Below are 24,748 nucleotides of genomic sequence, written 5' to 3' on the forward strand. Positions count from 1 at the left end.
AAAAGGTAATGTACATAGTAACTTGTTTAATTTCTCACTTGTTTCTTCTTGTTAAGTGTTTATTTAATAATTTCTTTTCTTTGAAGGGTTTTCATCTTTCTTTGTAGAAGAATTGTTACCCGATCGAGCATAGGAGATGTGCAAGACACATACGGTCCGATTGGCATCAAGAATGGAAGGGTGAAGAGAGAAGAAAACAATTTTGGAGATGTTCTAAGGCCGGTTTTGAAGTGAAATTCGGTCGAGAGCTTGATAAAATGAGCAAACTTGATAAAGATATTTGTCTTGATTTATTGCATTATCCGGAAAAATCATGGGTGAGGGCATACTTTAAAGAGCATTCTAAGTGTGATGTTGTTGAGAATAACATGTGTGAAACCTTGATTCATGGATCTTGTCTTGTAGACACAAATCAATTATAACTATGTTGGAGGAAATTAGGAGAAAGATAATGACTAGACAATGTGATATGATTAAGTTTGCCAACACTTGAATATCTGAGATTTCACCTATGGCTAGACTTACCTTAGAGGATAATAAGGAAATGGCTAGGGGTGCAAGGTTCTTTGGAATGCGATGTTGGATTTGAGATTGGAGAGAGTGAGTATAGGCATACGATTAACATGAGTACTAAGAGTTATAGTTGTAGAACTTGCAATCGAGAGGAATTCCATGCCCAGACATCTTTGTTTGTGCATACTACCACGTAGAACTAGAGCACGAACACTTTGTGGAGCATTGGTATAAGAAGGATACATTCTTAAAGGCATATAGTCATTTCATCCAACCAATTCCAAATATGAAGATGTGGCCTGAAACAAACAATCCAAAGATTGAGCCTCCTGCACCTAAACCAACGCCTGGCAGGCCGAAGAAGAAAAAAACAAAAGGCAAAGATGAACCAAAAAAGATGAGGTATGGAAAGGTGTGCAGAAAAGGGGGGAAAATAACTTGTTCAAAGTGTCATCAACAAGGACATAACAAGAAATATTGCAAGGTAAAATAGTTTTCTTTGAGTTGGTTAACTTGTTTATCATGTATTTTTGGGTTTTTAAGTTGGTTTCTTGCCTTTAAATATGCGAGGTTGTGCCAGTGCGAGAAGCACTAGCCAAAGTTTACAAAACCTGTGAGCACCTAACCAAAGCGCACCTACGAAGCTTCGCCGCCCTACGCCTTTAGCGACGTTTGTGATGATACAACTAGAGTTAGGAGGGTGAATCAATCAAAAAGAGTTAGAAGCTCAAGCGGCCCACCCCCCCCTACGGTACAAGTATTCCTATTACAAGAGGAATAACAAGTCAACTACCTCTGAGAGAAGACAAGTTCTTTGGACGAGAAGAGAGCCGAGGTTGCAGGCGGAGAGGAACACAAGTAGGGGACACGAGAGGCGGTGATGTTGGATTTGGCATATACACAAGTACAAGTGGAACTCAAATACTAAATGTAAGTCAATTCTAACTTTGGTCTCTAAAACACAACTACGTGTAACAAAAGCTGACTATGCTTCATTTTTTGCTAAAATGCGATTAGAACATCAACCAAAGGATTCTAGAAAGCGGTTCGACTTACAAGGATGCAAGTCCAACGGCATAGACCTTGGTTATAAAGCTAGAGGATTGAGATGGAAAAACAAGGAAGGCCATCAACTGGCCCCCAGGTTGAAGCGAGATGGCAAACAAGAAGAAGAAGAAGAAGCTGGCGGTATTAGGATAGGATGTAGTATTTAATTGGCAATGTAATATGGCACCAAACAATTTCTCTCTTTGGATGGTTATTTTGGCAATCTGATACTTGTATGTAGCAGTAAACAATTTGCAGTATTTTAATGTTTGCTTTTGGCTACTTGTATGCTAACTTTGAGCTCATTCTTGAGCATGTTAATATATTAGCTACTATTTGGGGTTACTTTGTGCCCATTATATACCTGTTGTTGGTGTTTAAACAGTTCTGCTAATGTAATTATAGCTGCTGTTGGTGTTAAATAACATTGACCTACCTGTTGTTGGCAATAATATGTAGCATAAACTTATTGGAAGCAGGCCAGGTTTTTATGCAACTGTGTGAGCTCAAAACAGAGCATTGTTGGCAAATACAGTATAGACAAAACAACATTTCATTTCATTTCATTCAAAATCTTTGGTTTACATGGTATTTGTTGGCCAAAGTTAAGCCATGCCAAAATACAAAATTGTCACAACAATGCAGTAACCAAATTACATTCCAAGAATCCTAACAATATTACAACTACACAACTTAGCAAAAGGTAAGTACTTAAGGTGCACGTATTGTACTGCTCCATCTAACAATTTGGCTTGATTTTCCATATCCCGAGCATCACAAAACCAGCAACAATGGCAGCAACAATGAGCATATTTCTTGCTCGAATTCTTTTCTCTTCAAAAGCCTTCACTTTCTTCAACAAACCCCACATCACCCTATTTGCTTGCGCAGGGTGCCTATCTTCCATCCAAAAGAAATAATCACAACCACCCATTTTCTACAAAACCAATTTTCAACCCACTAATTAATCATCTAATAAATAATTAAATAAGGAATGAATGAAGATATAAGTTTACCTTTGGTATTTTACAACATAAAAATGCGACCTAGGTTTAATTGGGTCCAAGAAGTCTTGATAATGCTTCACTACCACATCTACAATATCGGGCATGTTCATCAAAAAACTCCATGAAAGAGTCGGATAAGCTCGACATAATAGTAACAACAACGGAAGAACGAACGTGATGAACCAGAAAATATTAGCAAGAAGCAGAAAATATTAGCTTGAATTTGAGGGAAAAAATTGATCGTGAAAAGGGGCTAAAATTAGGGCTAAATTGGATTTAATTTTGAAGTGGGGAAGATGATATATATAAAAGGGGAAGTAATAATACCGTTGGCTGCCACATAGGATTAAAAAAAAAAAGGTTACACGCGCGTGTTTTTGATAACACGCGACACACCGCCAACGGTGCAAAAATTGTCTAACTGGAACAGGTATTGCACACCTGGGGTGTCTAAATGAAACAAGGTCCACTTTAGGTGCTCAAGTGAAAGAAGTGGACGATCACAGATGTCTACCGATGGGTTTGGCCTTAAATAAAATATTCAGAAGATGTGTGTTTCAAGATTTAGTATTATCATGTATCAAATCTGAAACATTTAAGTTTTGTGCAACACTACTAATCATACTAAACGGATAAAAAGAACTTTCTCTAGGCAATCATGGGTCCTTCCACACTCTAATTGATGTACCATTTGAGATATTTCATCTAACACCTTTAAGTAATAGATCACGCGCCCATAAAATGGGGTCTTGATCACTTTCAAGATAGAGATGAGTGTGCTCACAGTTCCTCTGCAATCCACTCAAACATAGAGTAACTTACAAAATGGATAAAGCATTTACTTTAGTACTTTCTTTCGTTGAAAATAAGTGTCTACTTACCTTTTTTATTTTGATTTAAAATAAGTACACTTACATAATCAGAAAGGAATTAACTTTGTTTTTGTAGATTTGTTCTTCTTTACTCAGGACAATTAATAATCAAGAGTCTTATTAATTAAGAATAGTTTAGTCTAAATACCTATTTTTTTTCTAGGAGCTGGTATTTTCTTAAGAATATGTTAAAGGCTAAGTGAATACTTATTTGAAATAGGAGGGAATACTTATTAGACTTCTAGCTTTCAAAGACTTTTCGTAAGCAATTGAAAACCTCTGCTTTTGGAATTCCCATACTATAATTGCATAGCTTGTGTAATGACAGAGACAGACAATTGTTTCATTATTGCAAAATTGAAACTTACTGAGTATGAAGATATTATTCACGAGCATAAGATTTTGGTTTCAAAAGGAGCCTAATTTGATGCCTGATCCCCAAAATACAGCACGCGGAGTTCATGCCATTGATTAAAAAGGTGACTATGATAATAACAATAATAATGAACATTGAACATTAAGCAATCAATGATTCCATTAATTGAATGTAGCTTATAGTGACAAAAAAGTATCCATCTTAAGTGGCTTCCAGATGGTGAGTTACTAACTGTCTACAAACATATGCGAGACGATAATTATTAGGGAATGGTAGCAAATTAGCAATTGTCAAAGTGATGTTGATTATTAGTAATTATTATTAGTATGATGGTGATTGATGAATACAGGCGGAGACACCTCACATCAAAATGGTGTCACGCTTGATTGGAGACAAAAAATAAATGTAGAATAAATTGACTCTTTTTTTTTTTTTTTGGTCTCTAATTGCTACTTGGTTCCCTGTCAAGCGCCTCTAATGTTACACTTTGATATTTTTTTGAATCCCTCAAAAGACTAGATTCAATTAATAGTGAAACGCCAGAACCTAATACATAACTTATCCTGTTCAGGAAATATTTATTGGCTGAGAGAAGACTTAGTATCATCAGTACAAAAGTGAAGATTGAATAACATTCCTAAATTGACAAATCAATACAAATTGGAATTTACAAAATGTTTAACAAAGTGGTACTCAAGTCCTTCTCACAAATTAACAAAAATGCAGCATTAATATCATAGTTAGCCAAGCCAAATAATAATTAAGCTCCTTCTTATCACTTAGAAAATAAATTATGGGTAGGGTTTGTAGGAGTATCCCTTTGATCTGTTGTTCCTCAAAGCACAGCAACCAACAGAGTAAATGATGATGATAAAAACAAATATACAAAAGTTTAAAAGTGCCATTTTGTTCCAATTTTTCTGGATAGTATCAATGTATGAGGCCTTGCATGATTGACAATTGAAGCAGAGCTCGTTCTGTGTATTGCTCCAAGTCTTGCAGTCACTGTCTGGCACGGCTGGTCCTGCTTTCGGCATAGTCCAGTATGTTGCATTTGTGAACTCAAAGCCGCAGTAAGTAGGTGGTTTACAGCAACTCGACTGCACCAAGAAAAACAATTAGCATGCATGTTTAAAGTTAGTGGTAGCAAAAGGTAACCCCCATAAAATCTATTCAAGTTTAAACGAGTTGAGTTATGACTTATTTATTGAATTGATCTAATTGGTTGAACGCGAAATGACCCATTAAACTATTGGGTCAAATCACGTTGATTTCCGCTAATGTCTCCTTTTTAGGCGTTCGTTTAGATTTTGTCTCCATTTTTAAAAGTTGTGTAAATTTAGGTTTCAGGAAATTATCCTTCTGAAAAACGTTAGACTCAGAACTAATTTTGCTCATATATTTCTCAACCTTACAATAAAATATTAGACTACAAAATTTAAAAATCATGGTCTTATTCTTACATTTTCTCAGAAAACTTTTAGTTTGTTTAAAAGAAATTTCTTTCGACCGGTCTAAAATTTTCATAAGTTGCAAGAGAAATTAAAAAAAGGTCATTTACTAAACAATTTGTCGAAAAAAAAAGGGATAACTCGTGAGAATTTCTGGTCAAAACAGGTCAAACAGTGTTGCCAAAAGGTTGAAATGCAATCTGAACTAAAAATTACAAAATCAAATTTGGAGATTGAAAATATATTAATGTAAAAGAACTTAGGTTTTGTTTCTTATAAATTTAAAAGAAATTAAGCTTCTTATTTCCCTCTTTCAAAAATAAAAATAAAAAGGAGGGGAAGTTAGGTCATGTTGGACGGATTGAATTATGATTCGTTATTTGGTTCATCTAGAATTAATCATTGAATTATGATTCGTTATTTGGTTCATCTAGAATTAATCTATCTTGAATCGAATAAACTTTAAATAATTTGGGTCATGACATCGTGACCCTCGATTTTGACCCATCCAAATTCAATCTAATTAGCCTGGTGACCAATAGAGTAGCACCCAACACAGAGAAAACAAATGAAAGGGTAAAGACAAAAAATAAAACCTGAGCAGTGGAGAGGCTATATTTGTAAAAATCAGCGGATTTGCCACGAGGAATCATTTGACAATATTTGAAAGTAGCCATACAACTCTTAATTTCTGCCCAATGTTTTTCATCCACAACATGTTTCTCCAACCAATTCTGCCAATCTCCAAATTTAGCTTCATTTCCTCCTTTACCAGACAAAGCCTTTCCCACTCCCTTATTAGTAACCAAAATGGTGAAAACAGATAAACAAATCATCCCCACAATTAACAAAAACAGAAAAAACAAATATATCCACAAGAAAAATGAGGTCCTACAACAAGATCCAATTAATCCCATTAATGAAAGCACTAAAAGTGACCCCCCAAATATTATTAAAGGCATGTATAATGATTTTTGACAGAGGCTTTTGCCTTCATCTGCTTTAAACCAAAGGCCAAATCCTAAGGCCATAATTGCAACCATAAAGGTTAACACGTTCACAAATGAGATCAAGAAGTTGCTTACACGAACCATTTTTTTTTTTTTTTTTTTTTTTTTTACGTTTCTTTATGTATATGGGAAAAAATGATAGTAATGTGAATAGTATGAAAGATCAGATTCCTAAGGGTTGAGAAAGAATCAACCCCAGAAATCTGATCAGTCTATGTTCTTTGTTATTTATTTCTCTTTTTGTTATTTTTTGGTTTGTGTATTGTTGGGTAGCTGTGGAGGATGTCAAATAATGTGCAGAAAAAGGTGGAAAATGAAAGAAGCCTGTCTGGTTGAAATGATTTTACTTTTTACTGTTTCATTTCATTAGTAAAGAGTCCACGGTTAATTAATCAAAGCGTGTGCATTGCGATGTTTTTAATTTTTTCAGTTACTTCTCATGTTAATTAATGCAATATAGTACATGGGTGGTTTATGAATTTGATAGATTTCCTCGTACAGGGAACTGCCACATAAGATAGTTTGTTTAAAAGAAGAAATGTCATTGGCTGAATCACATAGTTTTAGAAAAACTTCAACGGTTACGCTTTTTTTGTTTTGGTATAAACGAAAAAAACACATAAGTGTGGAAGTAGCAGAGCTATGATTTTTATTAAGAAAATTTAAAATACTATAATTTATGTAACATGTAGTTCTATTTATATATTAGTAAAAAAATAGTTCTGGCAAGCAAGAAGGAAACAGCAGCTGCTATGTATGGAGCTCTAATTTACCATAACTAGCAAGCAAGAAACTGGAAACAGTTTAGGCAAATAAATGTAAATATAGAGTTTTTGATTACACAGATCAAAAAGGAATTAAAGGAGAGATTAGAATTGGTTATAGGTTCTAGGAAGGCCAAGCATTGCCAAGGTTTGATTCATAGGTTATGTACTTAGTTTACATACAGTATGTTTTTTGTTTTGGCTTTCGCTGGGTCTGGAGCTCTTAACATCTTTCCTAGGAAGTGGTTTAGACTTCTGGATCCTCTTTAGTTTGTAAATACTTTGTTTTGGCATGGTCAAAATTCACAGTTTATTGCCAAAAAAAATATATATATATATAACAAAAATTCTGCTCCTCAGTTGAAGAGTGACTTGATAAAAGAACTAAACACAATTCAAAACAGATATTCACTTCTGAGTTCTGAGGCACGAGTAAGTCTCTATGTAACATTGATCACGTCAGATGGAGACATCTCATGGTAGAGTGTTCTACATATTTGTTTTTAGTATTTTATTTGAAGTTAACCTTGGAAGAAAATTATTTGCCGTTGTGAAATTGGTATTTTGTTTTGTTTTGTTTTTATTTGGGAAAAATGTTAGGGATTTTTGCGCTGATTTTCTCATCAAATTTGAGTTTTACTTTTCTTTTGAAGGAAAGTCAAAGCATTATCATAATTGCTTTTACTTTTCCTAAAAGAAAAATATGATTCTCTTCCATATTGGACATTCCTTTGTCACGGAGGAAAAGATTTGGATATCTATAAATTAAAGACCTTCTTCCCACAACTAGAACACAATAGCATCCACAATGTAGGGTTCAAAGTTTTGTTTAGGGGGAGATTTTTCTCTCTACAATTTTTATAGTTTTTTTATATTAGTTTTTCAATATGTAGATCACTTGATCAAATTAATATTATAATATTATGTCTTTTTAGTATATTTTTCTATGTTGTCTGATTTATCGTCGTTCAAGGTTTGCAATTATTAGCTTCTGCATAACGTCCTGATTATTTTCGACCCCAACAAGTGATATCCGAGCCAATGTTAAACGAGATAAATACAGGTTCAAGGCGGGTTCAAATCAAGAGCAACCAATTTGGCGATAATGAAGAGTTTTGTCAAAAAAGAAGAAGAAGAGGTTTATGATGTTCCATTTGCGCCCTTTTTCTCTTCTTTTCTTATTTGGAAAAACATTAAGATTTAAGGGTACCTTTGGTACAAGGAAAGTATTTTTCATGAAAAATGTTTTTCAGGAAAATAAACGTTTACTTATTTTCTTGTGTTTGGTGGCAAAAATATTATCCTAAAAATATTTGCATATAATCTAGATAAATATTATGGTGCGTGGTGATGGGCTTGGGTGGGGGACTTGGGGTTGGGGTTCTGAGTTCAAGAGTGAAGAGGAACAATCAATGTAGAATGCCCTTGTTTTTCCTGTTTTCACGTGAAGTCATTTTTAAGAAAATTTTTTTCCGAAGAATATGTATTTTTTAAAATTTTGACGAATATTTATACATGTATTAGCTATTCCACTTTTTGCTTTGCATAAAATAATATATAGATTTCCTTATAATTAATACATATATTAATTATGTGGATTTCTAAATTATAACCAAATATTATACTAATTTTATACATAAATTACTCAATTCATAACTAGCTACCAAACACAATATTACTCATATACAATTTTAATACATAAATAATTTACGACAAAAAATACATGTTAAAAACTGCCATACGTTCAAGTCAACAAGTAAGTGAAGAAAACGGTACGCATACATGCGCACCCAAAAGTATGGAAAAACTGAAAAATTGTATACTCCTAAACTAAACAAATAAAAAAAGAAGAACAAACAAAACTTGTTTGGATGAGAGTAGAAGGAGAAAATGGGATGCTCGTTGTCAGGTTTGAATGGCTTATACGACGCCGTTAATGGTGGAGGTGATGTTTGGATCAATGATAACCGCTTCAAGATCATTCGCCAGCTTGGTGAAGGTGGTTTTGCTTATGTTTTCCTTGTTAAAGAAGTACTTTCTGACCCTTCTAATCCTGGTGTTTCCAAGAAATGCAACGACCCTTCTCACATCTCAGGTACTCAATCCATTACCTGATTCAGCGTTCCATTTTTTTGCCATCTTTTTCTCATTCTTGTCATCTGAAAATTGGGTGAGTTATGATTTTTTGGTTGGGCATATTAATTTATAATTACACGGGTAAGTTCAATATCAGATATTGATATGAGTCTTATGTATTGTTTTCGTTTACTTGCGCTGAGTGGTCTGAAAATTGTGAAAAGCTAGGGTAGTTTGGGTTTTTAATTCGGGTCCAATCCGACCCGCTAGCTTTTCTAGGAATACTGAGACTTTTCTTGCACCAGAGTGATGATGTTTCCATAGAGTGGTCATTCTTGAAAATTGAATCTTTGATGCATAGGCTGATAATAAAGGATTATAACTCCAGAATGCGCTTATTCTCTGAGCAATTGGATGTTTAACTCCTATAGCTCGGCAGTTCTGCAATATTTTTAGGTCAAGTCAGTAGACCATATTTTCGTTACTTATGAGCCTGGTCCAACCTGATCGTAAATTTTTTCTTTTGGAAAATAGTGCATGTTATAAGCTTTGTCTGTTGTATATTGTTTGCGTGATCTGTTATTCTATATTGAATTATTGAAAGTTTGTCATTTTTCCATGGATTTGGTAATTTTTTGATGTTCAAAGTTCACTGTTTGAATGTGTAGACGATGGAACTTATGCCATGAAAAAAGTTCTTATTCAGAATAGTGAACAACTGGAGATGGTGAGGGAGGAGATCCGTGTTTCATCTCTATTTAGTCATCCCAACCTGCTTCCTCTACTTGATCATGCTATCATTTCGGTCAAGGTAATTGCTGCAAGCGCCTTAGGTTTGTTTTAATTTGCCCATGGAATGAAAGATCTGCACTTCTCTCTAATCACTCTGATTATCTGTGGGCTTCAAACAATTAGGTTGTGGTAGTATTATGTTGAGATTGCACTATCATGCGTAGCAGGTGATGCATGGTATAATTGTTTATCATTGGTACTGAATCCTATCATAAGAAGTTGTTGCTCCTACACTTTGCTTTTAGATGAGGGTGGAAAACGGTGTTATTAAAGACCATCGCTTCGTCGCTTAAAAAGATGAGGCTATACGAAGCGAGGGGTTATTGCATCATGGGCGTAGCCATGCGCTTCAAACTATGACACACAAATTTATCCTAACCAGAGGCGATTTGATTGAATCTCAACTTTGAGGAGTTGGATTAACATTAACATTATTGTAAAATGGATGCTAAAATTAGTTTTTTAGATTGCAATTTGATTGTTATTGTGCTAAATGTGCATATGTTTGGTATTTCTGTTTTTAATTTTCCATGACTTGTGCGCTTCACTTAAACAAGTGTACTTCATTTCTCACTTCTTGCGTTTAGCCCCATGGACTTTATTGCTTTTTTGCTTTTGAAAACACTGGGAACACTAAACAAAAAGTAGCTTGAACATTCATGCAAGTTGTCAAAAGAAGTGTTCTCCTGTATCTCGTTTCTTTTGCAGAAGGGTGGGGGGTGGGGTATGTACTTGAGGAGTCCTACATGTTTAGAAGTATTTAAATATTAATCTTTGAACTCTTTCTGCTTTTTGGGCACGATACTCATGTTTGACAAGCTTCCGTTGTCATTTACGAAAATTGAAAAGACACGCCATAACTGCGATGACTGATGAATGATGCCGCTTTGTGTTTTCCTAGTTGCTTTCACATCTTAAGCCATTGGATTTTATCTAAATAACTTATTTATTGGATAGGTCTCACAGGATCAGTCTTTGAAGCATGAAGCTTATTTATTATTTCCAGTGCATTTGGATGGGACATTACTGGATAATGCCAAGGCGATGAAAGCTAAGAAAGACTTCTTTTCCACTTCAGATGTGCTTCAAATATTTCGTCAGGTGAACAAGAAATAGTATATTCAGCAAAGTAGGCGCATTTTTCACGGTTTTCTGAGATACAACTGTGACGCCAATAAATGCTTTGTTGAAACTTGAAAGAAAAGTTTTTGTGCAGCTTTGTGCAGGACTCAAGCATATGCATAGCTTGGATCCCCCCTATGCACATAACGATGTCAAACCTGGTAATGTCCTTTTAACACATAGAAAAGGACAGCCACCACTTGCAATGTTAATGGATTTTGGAAGTGCACGTCCTGCAAGAAGGCAAATTCGCTCTCGTTCAGAGGCCCTACAATTACAGGTATTTCTTGGTTCTGATTCTTCTATTATGTTATGCTATTTGTATGCCTGTAGACTTCTCATGTTTGCTTCTTCGAACCTTGCCAAAGTGATTTTGCAAATTTCAATTAGTTGTAACGGGTGTTATCTTCATTATTGAATTCTATTTCTTTATATCTCATACCTAACCCATTTTATTGCAATTTCTTGATCTGCTTTCAATTTTTGGCACTGGTTATGTAGGAATGGGCAGCTGAGCATGTGTCAGCACCTTTCCGAGCACCTGAATTATGGGATTGCCCAAGCCAATGTGACATTGATGAAAGGACTGATATCTGGTCATTAGGTTGCACTTTGTATGCAATAATGTAAGACTTCTATATACTCTTGTGCAGATAGTTGTAGCTTTTCTTGTGAACAGAAAAATAAAATTATTCTCTTGTTTATGTAGCTGTTAGTTGCATCAAGATTGTCCAATAATTTTTTGTTGATGTGATTAAGACTATTGGCCTGTTTAGATCCACCATGCAATTTCCGGCATTTGACATGCATTCTGTGAATTTAGTAATTAGGTGCTTGTACCGAGGCATGGTACTGGTATGGTCTTGTGGGGAGTTGACCTGTTTAATAGAATAGTTAATCTGTAGTTTTGGGCTAAGTTATTTGGACTCTTCACTTTTGATGCCGCACCCATGTCGACACGACGTGGGTGTGGGATCTGTACCCGATTTGGTCAAATGATTTTGGGTACTTTGACCAAAATCGATAGAGGAATTTGAGACAGGCAAAGATTCCTGAAATCAACACAAAAGCTAGGGCTATTGCAATAGCCATGTTACACCTCTATATCATTTGCAATAGCCATGTTACACCAAAAAATAGTAAGGAGATACATCTATACTTAATAACAATTACAGATTCAAACTTGCTCTCAAAAATCCGTGCATTCTTTTCCGTCGAAATAGTCCACTCTATTTTGGGCATACTTGTATAACTCTATTTTTTAAAATATTTGAATTATTATTAGCCGAATCCCAGCACCCGTGTCCATACCTGGATCCGTACCCCCGAATCTTAAAATGAAGATCATGAAGGATCCAACCTCTAGATCCGCACCCGTATCGGACAGCCGCACCCGAGTCCGAGCAACTTAGGTTTTGGGAGGTCTAGTGAACAGCCAGGCTGGCTTAACAAGCATTATATGGGGAAATCAAACATAAAATAACACTTTCTGTTGTACAAATAAGTTGGTAACATTGGTGCCCGACCAGCTTGTGCTTAGACTACTCCACTGGGAGCCTCTTATAGGCAACAATTACAGGTGCCTGCTAATCATGCCCTCCCAAGATGGAGCAGATATGTTCACATAGAGTGTGATAGATCGGATTCGAACCTGGGACCTCCTGGTCAACACCCTATGCCTTGACCACTCAGTCATCCCGTGGTCATCCCTCGGAGACTAGATAGCTGTCTGTCTTACGAGCAGATGGTTAGGGTTGAATTTATATATGTCATGAGTCTCGATTTTATCATGCTAGTACTTCTCAGGCATCGTTTTACTGATATACGAGCCTTGATCATTAGACAAGGACGTGCCATAGGAGTAGCCCATTACCTTCAGGTGGAATTGCCACAACTTGGGCGTTCTTCTTAGCAAGAATTATTGCGGTAGGATAATGGCTAGGAGGATTCAAAAAGCCAATTTTTATCAGCAACCAAGGGTGTGGTCTAGTGGTCAATAAATTGGGAGGAAATGCATAAGGTCTCAGGTTCAAATCCTACCGGAGGCCAAAAGACACTATGTAGTTTCTTTCCATCTATCTAAGCCTTGGTGGATAGAGTTACCTGATACCTGTGCTGGGGGAAGGTAACCGGTGAAACACTAGAGGTGCAGCCCCACCTGAACGCGAGATACTTGGTGCACCAGGCTGTCCTTTTTAATATATGATTTGTCTGCATACATATTTAACTATGAAATTGATTTTGATGTGGTCACTCCCAATAAAAAGTAATCATATTTACACTTCGTGTATTTAACTGCAGGTATGGCGTATCTCCTTTCGAGCATGCACTTGGGGAATCTGGTGGAAGTTTGCAGCTGGCCATTGTAAATGCACAAATAAAGTGGCCAACTGGGCCTAATCCTCCATATCCAGAGGCCCTACACCAGTTTGTAACATGGATGCTTCAGCCTCAAGCAATAGTTCGACCTCGAATAGATGATATCCTAATTCATGTTGACAAATTGATCTCAAAGTTTTCCCATTAAAAGGACGAGAGGAGAGATGTTGGGTTAGTTTACATATGCGCGATCCATATATCTTTGCATGTTATGTAATATACCATTCACCTCTTTCCTATCAAAATGTGATAGAAGAAGCAATAGTTCTCTGTTATTTAGTGATAGAAGAAGCAATATACGTGTGGCTCGAGTTTTATGGAAGTTTTCTGTTCATTTACAAGTAAATCTTGAATTCGGTATCTCTTTCCCTATGTAGAAGGATCTTACACCGTAGTTGCATAGTCAGATTGCTGTTGATAGTCTATTTAACCAACCTTTTGAGGTTAGACTTTTCCAATGTATGAATACAGGCAGATCTCAGAGTCTAAGTACTTGATTAGGCTGTGGTTTTCTTATTTTTATCAATATTCTGGGGTTCGTAATTTTTTTTTTTTTTTTTTAAAAAGGCCTTCAGGCCGTTGAATCTCAAAGCTTTTCGCTCTAATGGTTTTCATCCTATTAATCTTAGTGAAAGCTAATTTAGATGTCCAATTTAGATCATCCAATTTAAGTATGGACGTGTTGGAAGATTACGGGTCAAATTGAACACAATCATTGTTCAATAAAATTGCCAATAACCAAGAGCTCTGAAGATTTAATGGATGAATTTCCAGATTGACTCTTTGAATTGTTGATCTTCTTCCACTTTAAGCATCCCTTTTATGTCTGTTCTTAGTGTGCTGATTTTCAATCATCACCCCTTTAGCCGATCCCTGTGCGTAGCAGGAGCTTAGTGTATCAAACTGCCCTTTTTCTTTATGCCTTGTATGGCCTTCATCAGGGGTAAAACTCCAGATATCAGTTCTCAGATATCAGAAAAACAAAGAAATAGGGAATTTTGATTTTTGTAACATTATTAATGTGCTGAAGAAAGGGGAAGAAGTGAACAAACACCGGAGAAATACAAAAATCCTGGAGCAAGGTTCTTTTAACTGAAGCAACTATCTGCTAAAGCTTTCCATCTTAAGATTCTTTCCAATTCAATGAAGAATGAACTTGGTTACATTTTTTTGTGTGTATAAAATGAATTAAAAAACATTCAGGAAGAGCACAGTATAACGAAGCGGATGATGATTAAGCAAATTGAAGCAGACATTGTGGAGGAAAATTCTTAAAATTCTTATTCGCAATCATACTCTCAGAATGATTAACAACTAAATTCATATGCTTTTTTCTTGAAATGTGAAATCTTGAACTTGTCCTCTCATATTGGAAGCTTTGTCTTAGATTCATTTGAGGCTAAGTGGATTGATGGAAACAACCGTAAGTATGTTAGGAAAGTCTGCAACTACCTATAAAAAAATTAAAAAAGAACACTACGTATTAGAGAAGTCGGCAACTTAGTCAATGTTATAAGAGAAAAGAGTCAAATTTACCCCTGTCCTTTGAACGAAGGGGCAAATTTGCCCCTAATACTTTAAACTTTTCACCTCTATTCCCACCGTTATCAAACTTTGCAAAAATATCCCCAGCCCTAACGGCATGCGGCGGGCCGGGTGGCTTGCCATGTCGAGTACTTTTGGGTCGGCATGCCACGTGGAAAGTATTTTTTTATTTTAAAAAAAGTATTGTATAATTCTTTTTTAAAACGTATGTTTTTTATAGGATTTGTAATGTTATATTTTGTAAATAGAAAACTATCGTCACGTTTCGTAAATATTTCTCCTTAATATGTACATATACGTACTTTATCCTTCCGAAAATTCAATATCTCCTCATAGGGAATTCAATTATTTATCAAATATTTCTTTATTAGGCATTAATTTTTTTCCCTACATTTTAATTCATTCTACTGTAAAAATGAAGAAAACATAGTAAATTTGTACAGAAAAATCATGGTATAGAGAAGACAAAATGATGATAGGTCCCTATAAAAAACATACTTTTTAAAAAGAATTATACAAATATTTTTTTTAATAAAATATTTTTTATTTCTTTAAAGAATCAATTTTTTTATTTTTTAAAAAATAATTTTTTTAAAAATATTTTCCACATGGCATCTTGTTCAAGCCGCCTGTGGTGACATGGCAAGCCACCTGGGCAGCGATAAAATCCAAGATGCTGTTAGGCGGGGATATTTTTACAAAGTTTAATAACGGTAGGGTGAAAAATTTAAAGTATTAGGGGTAAATTTGCCCCTTAGTTCAAAGTACAGGGGTAAATTTGACCCTTTTTCCATGTTATAAAGGACCAGCAGCAAACAGGAGGCTTACGTTCAAATATAGGCCAGACAGGTTTCATTTTTTTGCGCAGATTGACCTTCATTTGGGGTGGTCTTTAATTTTTGCCCTTCAAATTGGTGGTCTTTAAGTTTTGCCCTTCGCCTAATATCCCGAGGTTGTAGGTTCGAACCCCAGCTCAGTAAAAAAAAAAATAAAAAAAAATCGCAAGGCAGAATTTTACAAAATTTTGCTACAAATTCTGCCTTAAAGCCAAAATTCTGCGCAGAATTTGCAAAACTTTGTCTTGCGAATTTTTTTAAAATTTTGACTGAGCGGGGGTTCGAACCCCAAACTAAGAAATTTTTAGCGAAGGACAAAAGTTAAAAACTACCAATTTGAGAGACAGAAATTAAAGACCACCCCCCGCGAAGGCCATTCCTGCAAATTGCCCGACGGGTTTTATGACATGCATCTCAAATTCACCTCAGGGCAAGAGGAGATTATCCAGTTGTCAATTTCTTACATGATATGACTACATACATATAAATTCCATATTCTGAGACCTTCCCTCTTTGATTCGTTTCAAATTTGTCCCTGATCATCACTAGATGCTATAATGTCCATTCTTTCCACGAAGACATTCTTTGGCATATTAAAACAGTGAGGCATAATTCACATTCCCTAAGTAGATTACTAGCAATTTAAGCGTGCCTTGTTCGTAAATCATAACTGTGGGTGACACCAAAGCAATAGCCCTGGAGAAGCTTGAGCAGCAGATTCTGGGGTTTCCCTTGTGGATTTTGAAATTTTAAACAGTAACTATATTTTAAATACAGGGCCGAAAAGTGGCTATTTGTGATTTTCCGGATATATACGTTATGAACCATGAAAAATAGCATAAATATTAAGTTTAGGATCCATAATTCTTAAAACCTTAAACCTATAACGTTTAAATCTCGGATACACCTCGGCTGGCAGGGAAACCCTTCCTACCTAAAAATTCGTGTGTTATTTTAGCATACTGATGAACAAGTGTGTTTAGGACTGAAGGTTAATGGGAATGTTTTATCTACCTTATGCTAGTATGCTTTCTAGTTAGTATTTGGCACTGTTAAAACCATTGCCACTCACTAGTAATGTGATTCTTCTTGCTATTGATTGTTTTGCAATCTCCATTTCTGCATTGATTGAACGTGTGAGCGTAATATTCAGATTCTGCTCTCCATCTAGTTATATATGGTCAACAAAATTCATTCTCGTATGCAAAGTGAAGTCTATTCAGATTCATCCAGAAGCTACAAGGCAGCTCGGTGCACTAAGCTCCCGCTATACCGGGGTCCAGGAAAGGACCGGATCACCTGGGCAGCCAGTCAGCATACCGGATCACAAAACTGGCATCCGGAAGCTACAGTTTTACTTTTTATTCTTTTTCCTTCTTTTTTCAACTCCTGAATGTGATAAATGAATTTTCAATTCTAGGGATCTAAGCACACTGCTTGAATTTTTAATATAGCCCCTAATGGCCTAATCGATTACGGATAAGTTTCATGGAAGTATAAAGGAAGAGAACAAGAATAATTTATTTAGTACGTTTAATATTTTCCCCAAGATTTAAACAAATATACGTGATATTTGGAACCAGGTGAAGGAATAAAGAGAGAGCAAGTAGCAAGGCTACTGAAAATTCTCAGGATTAGAAAACGTAACGAGAATATTAAAATACCCACCTTTTAAACATGTAATTGAGAAGTGGCCACGTACCCAAATTCATAAATAAGATTCATCTTCTGGTCCTAGTTTGTTTCTTTATTTATATATTCCACATACAGAACCGTTGTAGGAGATACGATTCTCCAAAGAGATCAGTCCAGTTAGATATTCAAATATTCTTATGTTAACAATACATACCAAAACGTGCAAAAAAGAAAATTGTTTGATGCACTCATTTATTGTATCTAATAGGATGATATGATTCCTTGCCGTATTCCCTCTAAATCACAATATTTAATTGGGTACTTTGTCTATAAAAGCAGATAATTCATCCAGATTCATTCATAAACCAAACAAATTACACTGTAAAGAGAAATGCAGCCAGGTGCAGAATGGGAGACAGTGAAGTTTATAAAAACTTCCGCTGAATTATGGCAATGGAATTCACCAATTCCATACTTATATTGTGCTCTTGGGTTTATTTGCGCTGCCATTGCTTTTGCATTATTCTATCGGTTACAAATTCGACAAAATTCTATTTCAGTATCCGAGCCCTTATTTCTGGAGGTAGATGAGGAAAATAAAAGGCATCAAATACGTGCACTAGATGCAGAGCCTAAATTTGTGGTAGTGTTTTCTGGAAATGATAAATTACCCTTGTATCTTGCAAAGCCTACGTATACTCTTTCTTCAAATTCTTCCCGACAATTTTAGTTTAGCAACTCCTCATCTTTTGTTCTTTCTTTTTCTCCTTATTGTAACACGCTTTCTGTTTTCTGTGAGAGAAAACAAACTTAATTTTAATGTCGCAACACGCACTCCCTTATGTGTGGTTTTTTTTTTTTTTTTTTCTTTTTCATGGCCAAACACGTAATATTTTTTTTTTTTTTTTTTTTTGTGTGGTAGTGAGATTTGAAACCAAGGCCTCTTGTTTGTTCCGATACTTAGACTATGTGATCGTTTTCATTTAAAAAGTCTAAGCCCCATGTTAGCGAGAACACAATTTTAATTACCTATAATATTATAATTATGGCGTACCATTTATTGTTTTTTTTCCTTTTATGGTGTGCCTAGATTGCCGAACTTCTCACCTCATTTATACATGTTCTGGTGCACTAACCACTTAGAACTAAGGACTACCATCTATTGTTCAATAATAAAAGGTTATCCGTATCCGGTGTTTACACTAAATTCTACTCTATAGGTCCAAAATAATTGAGGTTTTATTATCAGCACATGAATTAAGGAATTCACTTACTCCTAAAAATGAAGAGGTGTATTGACTAAAATATCCTTAATTAAGACGGACTTTGAAACTATGACAAACATTAAATTTGGTCATTGAATTAAGAATGTGTCAAGAATAAATTGGAAAAAGAAAAAAATAACTTCTTGATAGGCTAAAGCCTGAACTTATTTCCACTGAATTATGGTTGAATTTATTTCTAGGTTAAAGCCTGACTAATTCATTTTGTTTCACTGTAAAAAAATTTAATTGAATCGTGGTAACCCTGTATCATCCAATGCACGTTTTGGGAACAGATTAAAGCCCACGTAAATAGATAACTGTTGCCTAATCAAGAAAAAAGTAAAAACAAATAAACATATTTGCTCTATGGTGCGTATGTTTCTGACCCACTTTTTGTAAACTACTATCAACACCTACCCCCAGAATCTCCATATATCTCCCCACTCTTAGCATTTTCTGTTTCTGCTGCTGCCATCTTTCTACTACATTGTATCGTCATGTACTTTGATATTTCATTGTTACTTTGATGTTTCTATTCGTGTCTTGATTAGTAAAAATAATTTCTGCTGTCAATTACTACTAATTCGAAGATCTCCGTTATACATTTAGCCTGTTGCACGACAAGTTCAAGATGTCTTGATTTCATTTTCTGAAGACTCTGAAGTACTAACTTGGATGAGCTTTTAACATTATATTCACTAGCATATTATCTTTGGGGCAAATGATTTTTGCTGTCGTGAGTGGTAGGAATAGCTGCTAACTTTATAAGAGATCCAAAAGATAGAGACTAACTTATATCACCAAATGGAGGAAGTAGTTCCATTATCATGCCAGACACTATTAGAAATAAAGGTTTTTTCCACCGTCATTCAGTGAGAAATTTGTACTATAAAATATGATTTTCCTACCTCAATCACATCGAACAATTTCACTGGGAAAACGCATGGTGGGAAACACGTTCCTATTGAAACGGTGGGAAACTTCATAATTTTTTCATGTGAAAACACTACTATTTAGGTTTTTCCCACCGACATTCAGTGGGAAATAGCCACTGAACATTTTTCTGTGAGAAATTCAATGGGAAAATAGTGATTTTTTAGTAGTGAGAGGCAGTAACACATTTCTGCTAGAAATTTTCATTCAATGAGTGCTCCAAAGAACTGTGGGCTGCAGTGTGACACGGGTGATGTGGATTCTTCTTTGGCATTCCTTAAGAAGAGTGGAGGGAATATCAATTTTAGGAACGCCTTTGCCTTACACCCCTTCATATCGCAACCTGGATAAATCACATTGCAAAATAGTTAAGAGGCTACTACTGTTGCAGACCCTAATGTTAGGGTGTGTTAGTCTTCTGATCCTTTAGATAAGCACTTTTTCTTGGACCTAGGAACATGTCTAATTAACCATGAAGCATGAGCCGACTTATTAAATGACATCACAGCAGCAAAGAACGTAAATGAAGCAACTTGGTTATTCAGTTTGTTCTTAATTGTTGTGTTCTTTTGTATTTTTTTTTTAGCCACATCAGCCATCTATGGTTTAGTCATTACTATTGTTAGCCGTCCGTATATTTAGGCACACTTCCGAACTTTATTGTACTGCAAATTGAATGCAGCCCATGTTTTTGTAATACAAAATTGATTTACAGCTAAAACTTGAATCAACTGAAAAATATGCGACTATTGATAAAGCCTTGGACTTATCAATTGAAACTTTTTAAACTCTGTTTATTACTCTAAGGCCTTATAAATTGATTGAAAATATATGTTTTTTTGTCAAGCCGGCAATGCTTTGAAGTATTGAATAAACACCAATAGAAGTCACTGCTATCTTAAGAATCGACGTCACTCAAAACACCCCAATTTCTCAACCTCGCAATGGCTTTAACTGTTGGCAAGCGCATTATTATTTATTCAATTTGGCAACAGGATCATCAAATGGTCGCATTAACCACTGTTGAAAAGGGTAGTAATCTCCATCACCAACAAAAAATTGAAGTACAGCCACTCCATTTATCTGCAAAGATTGTGAATTTAATTGGTTCTTGAATATTCATTTTGGAATCAGTGTTGTGCTCTGCTTCTGTAGTAGTAGTGCGAAAATGTTATATGCATATGCATTGAGGTTTCTTCAAATTTCTATCAGTAGTTGGACAGATGAGCTTAACGAAATGAGATGCTAAGATCATTTGAGAATTTAACTGTACTTCGGAGGAGATTCGTTTTAGATTGTTTGTTTCACGAGGAGAAGAAAAGAAAAGTTATGTGGCTTAATAATTCACTGTTCCTAAACGTTATGTTATTTATTTTCCAATGTTAAGTAGTGTGCCATCTACTAAAAGGGATATACAGAGTTAATGAAAGGGGGTACGACATCAACAAAGATTGTTGCTTAGCATGTCTGTTTTGCAAATTAGTGAGCATTAATGATGGATTGTTTTGTTGATGGTCATCATTATTCATGTTCATTAGCGTACAGGGAGAAGAATTATGTTGACCATTTGTGGCTAAAACAACTGTGATGATTTTCCTGGACAACAAGTACAATTAATAGTACCTTCTACTTTTTACTTTGATTCATCAAAAAACAAAGACAAGATTATTTTAAGCTGTTAGCATTTACACAAAACGAAAAAGGGGAACACGTTAACAATGTACTTCTTTCGTCATTTGGTCTATGTCAGAATAAGTTTCGACTTGAATTTATGTTGCTATACATGGTCGTTTGGTAGAAGGTATAAGCTGGGATATCCCAACACTAATTTTTATATCATATTTGGTAGAAGATATAAATTTATTCTGGGATAAATTTATACGTTGTACCAAATATGGTACAAAAATTAGTCTTTGGGATATCCCACTTATCTTTGGGATTATTTTATACCATCTTTTAGATGGTATAAAATAATCTCAATAGATGGGATAAATTAGTCCGGAATTATAATCCCGGGATAATTTCGACTATCTACCAAACGACCCCTAAGTACTTCCATATGTTAGAATTGTTACGGTAATTTTAATGTACCAAAGTATTGTTTAAGAGGAAGTGTTGTTAGGTTCTCACCGCAACTCGTACTTAACTTATAGTGATTACTTCTATCACCGTGTTGTGCATCGCGCGGGTATTTATACTAGTTAATTTTAATGTCGCAACACGCACTCCCTTATGTGTGTTTTTTTTTCTTTTTCATGGCCAAACACGTAATTTTTTTTTCTTTTTCATGGCCAAACACGTAATTTTTTGTTTTTTTTTGTTTTTGTTTTTGTGTGGTAGTGAGATTTGAAACCCAAGGCCTCTTGTTTGTTCTGATACTAGACTATGTGATCGTTTCATTTAAAAGTCTAAACTGTTAGCGAGAACACAATTTTAATTACCTATAATATTATAATTATGGCGTACCATTTATTGTTTTTTTTCCTTCTATGGTGTGCCTGGATTGCCGAACTTCTCACCTCATTTATACATGTTCTGGTGCACTAACCACTTAGAACTAAGGACTACCATCTATTGTTCAATAATAAAAAGTTATCCGTATCCGGTGTTTACACTAAATTCTACTCTCTCGGTCCAAAATAATTGAGGTTTTAGACTTAGGCACATAAATTAAGGAATTCACTTACTCCTAAAAATGAAGAGGTGTATTGACTAAAATATCCTTAATTAAGAGGGACTTTGAAACTATGACAAACATTAAATTTGGTCATTGAATTAAGAATGTGTCAAGAATAAATTGGAAAAAGAAAAGAATAACTTCTTGATAGACTAAAGCCTGAACGATTTTGGACCAACTTTTAGTGGCTAAATCCTCAATTATTTTGAACCAGAGGGAGTACTATTTTATTCAAGTGCGGGAAAGTTTTTACCCTGTCCAAGTGAGTTAGAATCAAGGAGTTCAAATTGCATGTGACAATATTTACTATGGAGGGAAAGTTCCATGAGAAAAAGGCAGCAACTTCATAAAATCTCTAATCACATAAGAGCCCATTTGGATTGGCTTATAAGTTGCTTTATGTTTTTTTTTAGGCTTTTTTTGAGTGTTTACTACCCAAATTTTAAAGTTATTTTGTACTTAAAATAAGTTCAACAAATTAATTGCCCTGATTTGGGCTAGTTTTATCTAAAAAAAGCCTTATGAAAATTGCTTTTACTTTTATGTTCGCTTTTTTTTTTAAGCCCATCCAAACAGGCTCAAAGCTGTTCACCGAACAACTTTAAGTTATATGGGAGGAACCATAATTGTATAATGCCCCATCAGAATGTGGGTGGACCTAATAATAAAGTTTACTTTTCTGATAATAACATGAACATGGGGCTTTATATTTATTCCTCCCTTTGCAATGCGAAAGACAGATTTGGCGTATCTAAGTTTGACTTGAACACTTATAAAACATTATCTTATTGTTTGTTCCCTCATCCCTCTTATACTTCACACCACATTTAAATCAAAGGGCAAAAAGTGAACTGGCCTGTTTAGATTGAAATCTTTCCAGCCTTGGGATATTTGTCTTATGGCCAAAAAGAATTTGCAGCACATTTTTACTTCACATGGAGCCCAAGAAAAGTCTAATTCAAGAGATTATCACTCAAAAGGACAAGAAACAAGAATAATAGATGGGCCTAAGTTGTCTGGCAATTTACTTATTATAAGCCAATGTCTAGGATTTACTAGTGAGGAACAACTAAAAAGGGGTTTAGAGGCAGGGTATGCCCCATCCCATTTTTTCCCTAAATCTTAAGTCCCTTTTGCTCTTTCCCCTTGATATCAAGAAAAATGACACCTCAAAAAAAGCCAAAAAACTAGGTCTTCCCCACGTAACATGAATAGCAACAAAAGAGATTTTGATAATAAGTAGTAGTACTAATGTTTTTAAATTATAGATCTAACCATTTGTCCAGATCACCATCCAAGATTGCCATCTGTCAATACCACAACTGGAAATAGATTATCAGTAACATGTACTTGCATGTAATTAAAAGGAAAAGTAAAAAGGTTTTAGAAGTATAATTGTGGTGCATGGCATGAACAATGTTTTGGGAAAATTACAGAAGAAAAGTCCAAAGAAAATAGAAATAATAAATTAATAAAGAAAGAAATAAGTTGATTAACTATCAACTGGTATGGTGGGATCCCTCCAATCTTAACTAGAGGTTTTGTTCAAAGGCGAAGCCACGATTGAAATTTATGACCTCTGAACTTGTTACTAACCCCATACCTCATTTTAGTTATTGGGTTCGCAATTAAAAATTAATATATATATACACAAATATAGGGTCTAAGTAAAGTTATTTAGTTCGTCCGAACCCGCTCGGCTTGAACCTGGATATGAAAACTCCTAGTATGGAGCTCTTCCTCTTCTAACGTGCCATTCACAGCGCGAATCAAGATTAATTGAGTTAGTAAAATTTTGATACCGAATGATTATGAGCCCGTTTGGCTATAAGCTGTTTTCAGCTTTTCTGAGTGTTTGACTGGCCAGCTTATAAGCCATTTTGTTCTTAAAATAAGCCCAAAATAATAAGTTGGATCGTTTAGCTTAACTTAAAAAAAATAACTTATAAGCTGCTTTTTCTAAGCCCATCCATATAGGCTATATATCAAAAAGAAAAAGAAAGAAGTTAACTATATTTGTCCCCTTGGCACAAATCTTCACTGCTTGCTGAGAAGAGTAGTAATAGAAGACAACTCCAGTTGGCTTCTCCTAGATTTGTAGTTGGCTTCTCCTAGATTTTCACAGAAGAAAAGCTGAATTTTCATTTACTCGCATGCCTTTTGTTTAATTTGACATGACATTAGAAATCAAGCAGTGAAAAATAAATGAGGCTTGTGGGGAGTATACATTATTCTCACTAGCACATAAAGGCTGTGCACCTCCTCTGTATTTTGCATTCAAAGTATACAGTTTCTTATTAATGAGTCATATTCAGAATTCACAGTAATAAAGATTTATATCTCCTCTTCACCTATTAAACCCCATGACCCTAAGATAGAGCAGCCCCAATTCTGTCCTTTCATATTTACTCTTAAGGTAAATTTAGGGCCTTTTTTTCCCTTTATGCA

General features: G+C 35.1%; 2 protein-coding genes across 3 annotated transcripts; one reads left to right on the top strand and one right to left on the bottom strand.

Moving 5' to 3' along the window:
• Positions 1–4,421: 4,421 nt before the first annotated feature.
• Positions 4,422–6,670, bottom strand: LOC132054603 (tetraspanin-8-like). The gene is made up of 2 exons (XM_059446578.1): positions 5,863–6,670; positions 4,422–4,915 (listed from the first exon to the last, which is right to left on the bottom strand). Exons 1-2 carry the CDS (start codon positions 6,358–6,360, stop codon positions 4,607–4,609), a joined length of 807 nt encoding a protein of 268 aa, XP_059302561.1. The 5' UTR covers positions 6,361–6,670; the 3' UTR covers positions 4,422–4,606.
• Positions 6,671–8,893: 2,223 nt separating this feature from the next.
• On the top strand, positions 8,894–14,014 carry LOC132052346 (uncharacterized). Of its 2 annotated transcripts, XM_059443840.1 has the most exons (6): positions 8,896–9,135; positions 9,785–9,927; positions 10,866–11,009; positions 11,125–11,310; positions 11,532–11,656; positions 13,332–14,014. In XM_059443840.1, the coding sequence occupies exons 1-6, from the start codon at positions 8,931–8,933 to the stop codon at positions 13,555–13,557; spliced, it is 1,029 nt and encodes a 342-aa protein (XP_059299823.1). In that variant the 5' UTR covers positions 8,896–8,930; the 3' UTR covers positions 13,558–14,014. The 2 variants fall into 2 exon arrangements, with proteins under 2 accessions (XP_059299824.1, XP_059299823.1); XM_059443841.1 differs by lacking the exon at positions 9,785–9,927 and having other exon boundaries at positions 8,894–9,135.
• Positions 14,015–24,748: the final 10,734 nt, after the last annotated feature.

This window comes from Lycium ferocissimum, chromosome 4 (assembly GCF_029784015.1).
Source record: "Lycium ferocissimum isolate CSIRO_LF1 chromosome 4, AGI_CSIRO_Lferr_CH_V1, whole genome shotgun sequence".
NCBI classification, from domain to species: Eukaryota; Viridiplantae; Streptophyta; class Magnoliopsida; order Solanales; family Solanaceae; genus Lycium; species Lycium ferocissimum.

Bases quoted from the DNA above. Each gene is read 5' to 3' on its own strand.
- LOC132054603 (XM_059446578.1), bottom strand. From the start codon at position 6,360: ATGGTTCGTGTAAGCAACTTCTTGATCTCATTTGTGAACGTGTTAACC. The intron at 4,916-5,862 runs GTTTTATTTTTT...TTCTTGGTGCAG, and splicing joins ATAGCCTCTCCACTGCTCAG to TCGAGTTGCTGTAAACCACC.
- LOC132052346 (XM_059443840.1), top strand. From the start codon at position 8,931: ATGGGATGCTCGTTGTCAGGTTTGAATGGCTTATACGACGCCGTTAAT. The intron at 9,928-10,865 runs GTAATTGCTGCA...TTTATTGGATAG, and splicing joins ATGCTATCATTTCGGTCAAG to GTCTCACAGGATCAGTCTTT. The intron at 11,311-11,531 runs GTATTTCTTGGT...CTGGTTATGTAG, and splicing joins CAGAGGCCCTACAATTACAG to GAATGGGCAGCTGAGCATGT.